At 40.7% G+C, this 10,395-nt stretch overlaps 1 protein-coding gene across 1 annotated transcript; it reads left to right on the top strand.

The window, feature by feature from the left end:
* On the top strand, positions 1-10,073 carry STX11 (syntaxin 11). The gene is made up of 2 exons (XM_083433633.1): positions 1-125; positions 8,594-10,073. The coding sequence occupies exon 2, from the start codon at positions 8,602-8,604 to the stop codon at positions 9,466-9,468; it is 867 nt and encodes a 288-aa protein (XP_083289759.1). The 5' UTR covers positions 1-125; positions 8,594-8,601; the 3' UTR covers positions 9,469-10,073.
* The last annotated feature ends 322 nt before the right edge of the window (positions 10,074-10,395 follow it).

Below are 10,395 nucleotides of genomic sequence, written 5' to 3'. Positions count from 1 at the left end.
GGCGGGGGAAACTCCCACCCTGGCCAAGTTGACAAGCTCTTGCACCAGGCGGCGTGTTTTTGGCTGGGACGTCTTTGGGGCAGCAGCGCGACGCGAGGCTCTCGTCTCTTCCCCAGTGCATGCGGGTAAGTGCTCGGGTCCTTATAGCCCTGAAGGACGGCATGGAAATATCCTTGGGGGGAAATGGTGATGGGGCCGGGCAGCAAATCTATCTATCTAAATAGGAAAAGAAGCTGTGCCTCCTCCTGTCTTAGGTCAGTGGGACTCGCTCTTTCTTTTTTACGTCCAGCCTGAACTTCTTCAAGGAGTTGTGTGGACGATCACGGGGGTGTGGCCGGCTCCCGGGAAAAGCCTTCTGTTTCTTGGGCTGGAGGGGAAGTTTAGGTGTCTTGGAGGAACAAACTTTTGCCGTCGATGCTGAAGCGCTTTTTGGCGATCAGGCAACTGGTGATGAGCTGTAAGAAGAATTTGTCTGATTTAGGGGAACTTGGCCTTCTTTTCTCCACTGTTGCTTTAAGGTGGCTTATATAGGGTACCCAGGCGGTCCTGGGTTGCAGTCCTGACCCCCCGTACTTGGTGTGAGTTACCAGTGACTTCGGCTGGAAGTGGTTTGTGCCCATTGCCTTGACTGTCAAGCTTTGCACCATGCGCATAGATTACAGCCCCCTCCAACCTGCTCACACACTGAACGCAAAGTGGGCTTATTGCTGAGGAAACTTTCTGAGGCTTCGGCTTTGCCAGACTTCCTTCCCTGAGTTAAAGGTGGAGGGTCTGTAGTGATCATGAAATGAAGGCAGCAATATTATCCACACTTACTTAGGAGTTTGTCAGTTAAGGGGCGCCGAGGGAAATGTTCTGCCAGACTTCCATAACGTTTTGTTCACCTCGTATCGAAGTAAGGGTCTGATTGTTTAAGTGGATGTGAACCCCAGTAGCATTTGGTTGGGGGAAAAAACCTGCGTTAACTTTTTAGTTTATTATCTTGTTATTAATGACATATACATGCTTCATAACATAAAGTTATTTGGGGGCATCTTAAATTATATCGTCTTAAACTGGCTGTCAAGGAAGAGCTGGCTATCTATACATGTGTGAAGCTGGGGTAGTCAACATGCAAAGTTTCTGAGCTCCCCTCCTCACTAATCACCATGAGATTGCCAGGATGCTTCATCACATGGTCCACTGTCAAGCCAGGATGCTTAGCAAACCCCCTTAAAAAGGAGGAAGTTAGAACAGCGACCCTCTTTGCCACTTCTTAAAGTTCTACAGTATGTGCCTTTCAGGGCTCAGTTGAACAGAAAGCAAAGCAACCAACAGGAGAGGAGGGAGAGGGAAGTGATCAGGGAAAGGTGGAGAATAGAGGGAAGGGGGTGAGAAAACGGGGTGCCATAGGAGGAGAGAGAGAGAGAGAGAGAGAGAGAGCCCTTGAAGTGCTGTGGAGAGAGATAATGATGGGGTTTGAGGAGAGAGAGAAGGCTGGAAGCAGTAAAATGGAGTCTCTTGAAATGTTGTATTTTTTCACACATCACCCCCCCTACACACACACACACACACACACACAAGCATCAACTCAAACATCATATATCTGTTTTCATTGACTTTAACAATCATGGACCTGATCTGAGGCACAGATCCTTATAATTTTTACAAGGGATCCCCTCAGAATTATAGGTCACCTCTGTGTTCACAAATGTGTTCTGTGCTTTGTGGTTTTACTATTATTCTATGTAAAAATCACAAACATACATGAGGATCTGTGCTGTGGGCCAATGTTTCTGGACCTGTGACTTTGAAAAAACCATGTAAAATGATTTGCATTCCAGAGGATCTGTTTCACTTCTCCTTTCTGAATCAAACTTTGGGGCAGAGCCCATGAAAAAGCAAAGTGTGTGTGTGTGTGTGTGTGTGTGTGTACTGCCTCACTTTCTGTCTGTCAAAAGGAAGTGTCACAGGGGAGGGGTGAGAAAAGCATGGGCTCATCAATGTTGACAACCGCTGGTATTAGTGATTAGAAAGCACTTGTTCATCATTTTTTATAACATCAGGGAAATCCAAAAAGAAGCAAACAAATATAATCTATTTTAATACTGGGTTCTAATTACACTGAATTGGATCTAGTTAGAATCCAGTAATTAGAAGTATGTATTGTAGCATGATGATATTACTTTACCTGAACCTTTTATATAGGGAGAATCAATATAATTCAGATATGAAAAGCTATTTGAGGACATTTTCATTTCTTCCCCATTTTTAAAAAACTGGATTCTCTTCCTTACTTTTCCCTTTCACTTTATTCTCCTAGGGCCTAAATGGCTAAATAGAATGCTTATCAATTAATTAAGATCAATCTTGAATAGGTGATGAGTACTTAAATTGCAGATTTAAGATAGCTCCATTTTAATTTTAAAATCATAACTGATCTATTACCTTAGACTTCTCTATATTTTTAGGGTGTGTTTGATTTTTGAAGGAACATGATTCCTCAATCCAGGAATTGGGAAGCAAAATCAAATAAGTTTGGGTGGGGAGAATTTCTTTTAAACTTAAATTTTATTGTTGTAGTGTATATGTTGAATGAACATGACAGAAGATTACACCAATATGTATTAACAAGTCAGAACTTCAAATACGGATGATATAACCAATTTTGGTCATCCAGAAAACAGTTTGTTGTGGAAGGGAAATAATAGGTCTGATCCAGATTAAGATACTTAAACTTGGTTTCCATTGAAATCAATATGAAAAGTTAGCAAGGGCTGATTTAAGTCGCATTCATTTCAACTAACATGGACTGTATCCAGCTCAGTGTTAAAGAAGAACTAAGTTTGAGTAAGCTGTTCCTGTAAATTTCTAAGTACCGGTAACTAATTTCCTGTGTGCTTTGGAAGAGTAAGGAGTGTGAAGGCAGTTGTGCAAACCTGTTGTTTCCATTGCTACTGCATTTACAGTTAACGGCTCTGATTCTAAAAATGAAACAAAAACTTGAATTTGGAAACAAAGCATTACTTCCTTCGTGTCTCCTCACAATCTCTTTTCTATCCCACCTTACTGGTGTTTCAGAGGACGCCCCTGTACTTTGCACACACAGTGCAGTGGGGCAAACCATATTGACTCCCCCTACATCTGGGGTCACTGCAGCTTCCCTGGATGGCACTGGGGTGGAATGCCCCACAGCTGCCACCAGTGTGCCCAACCTTGCTGCCATCCTGTCCCACCCTGGTGTCATCCAGCTAAGCTGCACCACTTTCTGTGTCCATGAGAGTAGCTCTACCTCACTTCACCAGCCAATACTGAAAAGGACCCCTATTTTTTCCAGGGTGGGATTTTTCAAGTTCTCTACACTTTAATTATGGCAGAGGCAATTAAAAAATATACTGGCCTGGTTCACACATCATCAGAAGGCAAATGGTTGTTCTTGGGTACAGCTTAGTGAGGAGAGAGCTTAACTATGAACCTGGGTTCAGACAACATGCTAAGACAAACCTTGGCTTAGCTGAACATGTGCAAGAGTAAAAAATATCAGGGAGGAGCAAAGTAGCTGTGAACTCCTTTCTGGGAGACTGTACATTCATGAGGTCCTGGTAAAGTATAGGTGAGCTTACCATGAACCAAGACTGTGTCTTTCTGGTACAATATTTCAGATGGCAAGATGTTAGCTCCCTTTCTATACAGTCTTCCATAGACCCATGGCACAGCTCTGTTTTATAGTAATTGTAGATATTTATATAGACACGTGTATCCTTTAAGGGTTTTTTTAGGAGCCACGTATGAAGTGGGACATTTACCAATTAATCTAATGTGCTTGAACCTCTTGTAAATGGAAGCTGCAGTGCTATTCATTTTATATGAAAGCATCTCTTAGGCTTCTTCAATGCTATACCAGCTTCCTAGGAATAAGTTTGATGGGGAGTAAGCCTCAGTTGGGTTTACCTCTAAGCAGACCTGGAGAGGACTGGGCTGGTTATGGTTTGAAATACTTAGACCCAGAATTGGGTGTGATCAAATTATATATATATAATATATATATATATATATATATATATATATATTTTATATATATATATATATATATAATATATTGGAGGCTATACACCACACCTCCTCAACAGTATTTATAGGAACTCAAACACTGAGATCCTGCTCTGTTCCAGTAACAAGAAGCCGAAAGCACCAGCCTGAAGATGACGAGTGAGACCTCGTCGAAACGTCGCCTAGACACCCCAACTTTTACACGGGAAGACACCCGAGGACACCAAAACCTGCATTCCTGTACCCGTGAAAATCTACGAAAGCATATATATATATATATATATATATACACATACAGTATATATATATCTAAAGTGCTACTAAAATGTACTGAAGAATAAAATGCAACTTTAAACCCACAAAAGGTTTTAACATACAATAAAGATATGGATAAAATTACTACAGTACAATAATATATTCAGAAAATCTGATGTGACAAACAAACAAAAAATATCCCACCCCAACACTTTTTGACCCCGCAAAGGGTCTTCCTTGGAGTTCAATGAATTTGTAACACATTATTTGTCACCAAATTCCACATGGATTCAACATTCATAGGAAAAGTCTTTGAGTGTATTCTATTTGGATGAAAACATTAGGTTGGAATGACCCCTTTGACTTCTCTTCCTTTGATCAACTGGAATGGCATCCGAAATCCTGCATGTTTTCCTTGCTTGTGACATCTGCATTTGAGAGTCTTGTAGGTGGTTGCATGAATACGTACAAATATACATCATGGAAAATGTGCAGTATAAACAAGGCAACAAGAATCTGAGGCGCTCTGGGAATTTTTGATTGGTAACAGCTTTTATTTCATAATGCTATGTGTACATGCGATTGTTGTAATCATGAGGTTACAGTCACTTGATAGCATGTGACTTGTAGGGATAATGTGGTGGGAAGTTAGATAATGGAATTAGAGCTCTTTGAATGTATGATACAGTGTTGGTGCTTAGTAATCTTACCTGCATACTTGGCTTCTTAGCTGTTATGAGTCAAGTAGTCATTAACAAGGAAATATATAAGATGTGTCTTATGACTTGCATTACACTAGTATTGTAATGTGTGCATGTTTAAGGGTTACTGGGAGCTACTTTGGTTCTAGCTTCCGAAAAATAGTGAAGTAGGACACCTTTATTTTCAGTTGTTCATTAGGCGTAACACCTGTGTTTTGTTTTCTGCTATCATGAGAATAACCTAAGCTATCTTCTCTTCAGCCTTTGATTACTTTAATCTGTTGGGAGCCGCCCAGAGTGGCTGGGGAAACTCAGCCAGATGGGCGGGGTATAAATAATAAAATTATTATTATTATTATTATTTAATATTCTTTGAGGTATGGGCCTAATTTTACTCTGCCTCCTAAGTTGGGGCCAAACTAGAGGTGACTTGAGAGATCTAAGGAAAAGGATCTACACTTTTAAAACGAATGTTCTTAGCAAGAAGAGATTCAGACTGGGACCGTGGTGCTGGAGGAGGAGGGAGTAAAACTCTTTGCATTATTTCCTCATTTTATTTCCTTTACCAAATAAAAGTTGGGGATGGGGGAAATGGAGCAGGGCAGAGAAAGTTAAACCTTGCTTCCCCAGTACAGCAAAGTTCTGTAGTTCCCCGGACCCAGAGTGATTTTCTATACAGCACACAGAAACCTAGAAAAGTGCTGGCTGATATGCATTCTGAGTTGTCCCTGAAGGGGCACTTAAACAACAAGTCAAACAGGACTCTCATCATTTGAACAGTTAGTCCCCCAGTCTAAAGGCAGTAGCTGTTAATTGCTTGTGAGTCCTGTCTGACTAGTTCTGTTGTCATCAGTGTAAGGCATCCTAAATATTCAAACATCAATGAAAACAAAGCCAAGGCGGGCCTGAGACATTCTGGTGCGCCTTATGCTGCACTTGAATATCTTTACATTGAATATGGCATGGAGGACATGGAAGAGAACTACACTATAAAGGATTTATATGACTTGAGTTGGGTTGTAGGGAAATGTTTCCTAGGGAAAAGGGAGAGGGATAGCAGGTGGTGGATTGTGGAATAGGTTAGATGGGATATAGGAGACTTATTGAGTAGTGAAGAAACTGTAGAGGTAGCATAAAGTGCTGGTGGGGGTGAGGACAGGAGTTACAGGCTGGATGTTCGCCCTGTAACTTGAATGCCTGTTTCTTCAGGGATAGCCAACACGATGCCCTTCAGACGTTCTGGACTACAACTCACCCATCACAGCCAATGGTCAGGGGTGCTGAGAGTTGTAATCCAAAACAACTGAAAGGCACCGTGTTGGCGATCTCTGTACAATTAGCAATGGCGTTGACTTTCTGTGCCCTGGAAAAATAGTTCAGTCTGAACATGTGTCTAGAAATCTACATGGGATACATGGAAAAAGGTAGGAGGGAGGGAGGAGTATGGGGAAAGCACAGAAGAAGTGTAGAGTGAAATTATCATGCTGAAGTCAAAGTAATGGTATGATTTTGCATTTCAACCAATCACTTCTCTTTCTTTGTTTTGCCACAAATTATAACAACATTGCTATCGCCCACCTGACAGCTAACAGACTTATGGATAGCTCCCAAATACTGTTGATGCTTCAACTGCTCAGTCCTAGGTCTGATGTAATGTGCATATTTGTTGCTAGTTAAATCAGATATGTCTTCAAACAATGCATACAATGAAATACACTTTCAGTTTCACACACTAGTGCTGTAATTTGGTTTGCTTAAAAGTTAAGATGATTAACAGTATTTCATTCCTGAACAAAATTAATTTTGTGGTACAATAGCTTTTCTGTATCCTGTGTTAACCAATATGGAATACTCTTGGTTAATTTACTGGGAAGTAGAGATCTTTTCACCACACCTTAACTGCTCTGAGTATAAGGTTCTAGAACTGTGAATTTGAGGGGGGGGGGCGATGATCTCTGGTCAGCTGACATGTCAAATATTGGTCAAGTAATTTGGAATATATCCACTTTTTAAAAAATATCACTGAACAGTTCAACTCAGTCTTTTATGCTGGTACACCAGAGTCCATCTCTAATTATGAAAGGTTGTATCAAAAATTAACTTTCTAACATATAGAAAGCAAAGTAACAGTAAATATTAAACAACAGCTGTTTAAGGCAGTATGCAGCGGACCACTGCTTGTAATTTAATCAGCATCATGGCTTCATGGAATATTTGACTGTGGTTAAATAGGTGGTTGATTGACAAGACTGAACGATCTGCCAACATGTTAACCCTGATTGAATTGTTTTACTGAAGCAGACTCTGAAAAAACCATTTCTATGTCATGCCCTGATGTTACAATGGTAGAGACATGAAGGTTGTTGGTTCAGGGCAGTGCCAGATTTAGGGCAGTGTGCGTGGTTCCCCTCCACAGGGTGCCGAGCCATGGGAGCACAAACAACAACAACCTATATTTATATGAGTAGCTACGTAAAGTTAGGTCCCAGTCAGAAGGGCAATAGAGTTGTGATTGGGGGGGGGGTGATGGGGAGTCAACTTTTGTTCTTGCTCAGGATGCCCTATTACCAAAGTCTGCCCCTGGTTTGGTGAGTCTGTTCTTGTCATGACTTACTCCAGATCCAACCCATGGATATTGCTTCTTGCAGCTATTACCACTGTAATACCCTGGCCACATGGAAGCATTTTTTTTTGTCTGTCGCTTGGTTGCCATGAGAGCCAGTGTGCCACAGAAGGCAGAGTGCCGGACTTAGATAATGAGAATCTGTCTTCCAATCTCTGCCCAGGCATTAAGCTCACTGGTGATCCAGGGCAAGCTACTTTACAAGGTTGTTTTGATGAGAACTTCGGTTGCGTGGGTATCCATATGTGCCACCTTGATATATTTGGAAGGATAAAATGTACCTTATTTATTCATTCATTAATTCATCAGGCCTTGGAGGGCAGCCAAAAGGTATTAACCTACAGCATAATTGTATTAGAATAGACTAATAAATGTGATAGATAAATAAATAAATGGATTAATTATGATTATCTGCAGTATGCACCTTTAAACACTGGCCTTGAAAAAAGTTTATGACGATGTCATTTACTTTTGGATAGGAGAAAGAAGAGGAGCTGTTAAAGGCTAAATTTCTTTATCTAAAAACAGCATAAGCTATCTCCTGTAGAATCTTTTTAAAGCAATTGTGATACCATTCAGATTCCCCCTCCCCAAAATATCCCATTGAACTGTAAAGGCTACTTTTGGATCTGCAAACTAAATGTCTCATTTAAATCAATGGATGGAATGGAATCAAAGTCTAGTCACTAATCAAGACTTTAGTTTGTGCTTCTGTTTGAATAGCAATCTATATCATCATGGCAAAATGTCATTCCTGATCTTGCCATGAAATATAGACAAGTGTACTGAATTATATACAGGGCATGGAGTTTACAGTACAACACTCAGTAATGTGTCAGAAAGGTAGAATATTTTGTAAAGTCCATGATACTCCAGTAAATATATTGGGAACATCAAACACACTGTCTTGTGTGCAAAGCTATTTATATCATTAAGAGAAGCTTGCTATTTCTACTAATTTTAATTTTTCTATTTCTGTCCCTAGAGGCCAAAATGAGAGACCGACTCTTTGAATTTTTTGAGTTATCGAGGCTTTACAGCCAACATACTCATGATGAAGAAAATCAGCCGCTCTTACCTCACAACAGTCTGCTGTTTGAAACAGATTATGCCCTGGCAAGTCTTTTCAAAGATATCCAGGCAATCCGAACGAGCAATCTCCACCTGAAAGAGGACATTAGACGTCTGGGCAAACAAAACAGTCGCTTCCTCACCTCTATGCGCCGCTTCAGTAGCATAAAACGTGACACAAACACGATTGCGAAAGACATCAAGGCTCGTGGAGAAGAAATCCACAGGAAGCTTCAGGTTTTGAGAGACTTCAGTGAAGATGCAGAAACAAAATATGGCTCAAACACAATCATAGCCCGTGTGGCCAAGGACCACTATGTTGATCTCATGCATTCTTTTCAGGAGGCCATGTTTAAATACAATGAGACAGAGATGAACCAGCGGGAGAACTGCAAGATTAGGATCCAACGGCAGCTAGAGATCATGGGCAAGGAAGTGTCTGGGAACCAGATAGAGGACATCATTGAACAAGGCAGGTGGGACGTTTTCTCTGAGAACCTTCTGTCTGACGCAAAGGGAGCTCGTTCGGCCTTGAACGAGATAGAGACCCGGCACAAAGAGCTGATGAAGCTGGAGTCCCGAATCAAGGAAGTTCATGAACTCTTCTTGCAGGTAGCCCTGCTGGTAGAAGAACAGGCGGACACCTTCGATATTATTGAGCTCAATGTTCATAATGTTGAAGAATATGTTGGAGAAGCTAAAGGTGAAGTGAGGAGAGCTCTCGAATACCGAAGGAAGCATCCTTGCCGAACAATCCTCTGCTGCTGCTTGCGATGCTGCAAAATTTGATTGTCCTCATGAAATTACTAGATAAGTGTTTTGGGGACACACTCAGATTTGAAGACGCTTAAAGTTTGTGCTCAGTTTGAGAGAAATTGCTCTAAAGCAGTGTCCTTTTGTTTTCTTATGTTCATTAATGACTCTGGTGCACGTATTGCAGCTTGTACCAAAAGCCAAAGGATATTGGCTAGTTGTCATGTATTCTAATATAATGGAAGGTAAAATTAACCTGGTCTGCAACATTACTGCAAAATTACACCGGAACATATACAAAGCAAAGGAAATGTTGACCAGGTGTATAATGAATTTCTCCTAAATAATGCTTTCCGTGAAATTTAAACAACAACCTGCATAGTCTTTAAAGTAAGCAGTGTTGTGGCCAGTTGTTTTTTCCTGGATGAAAGAAAAAAGGACAAAATTACAGGTGTGGTTCTCAGTAATGTTGTTTAGAAAACCAGCATGTGCACATGATCTGAGAATTTTGATACAAGATTTGTTGTAATTGTACACAGCATATACTTATTTTTTTATATATGTTCTGATATTTCTGTATATTAAAATAAATGTGGAAGCCTTAACTATCTTTTTGTTAGTGTATAAAGAAAGATCTTGAATTGCTGTCTGTCCAGTGTTTTTATTCATCATGATGGCACTTGTGGGAGCAGGGAAACATGGAAGCAGCCAGAACCAGGCGAAGGCATTTTCCTACCTCAGGTGGAGCAGCAAATGGTGTATCCACCCCCCAGGTCCAGGTGCAGAGCAACCAAAGCTGCTTGTTACTTGACACCTGACACAGAAAATCCTACAATGTCTGTTCCCTCCCTTGCAGTGAAAATACAATAATACAGTAATAAATTAAATTATACAAAATTAGCTGCCCTTTTATGATACCCAGAATCAGCTGCCTAAGGCAGAATGATAGTAGTTACATTTGCC

The sequence above is a fragment of the Podarcis tiliguerta genome (assembly GCF_965153285.1).
Source record: "Podarcis tiliguerta genome assembly, chromosome: 3".
Classification (NCBI taxonomy): Eukaryota; Metazoa; Chordata; class Lepidosauria; order Squamata; family Lacertidae; genus Podarcis; species Podarcis tiliguerta.
This window is presented reverse-complemented; position numbering and strand designations above follow the sequence as displayed.

Excerpts from the sequence above, each read along its gene's own strand:
- STX11 (XM_083433633.1), top strand. The coding sequence starts at position 8,602 with ATGAGAGACCGACTCTTTGAATTTTTTGAGTTATCGAGGCTTTACAGC.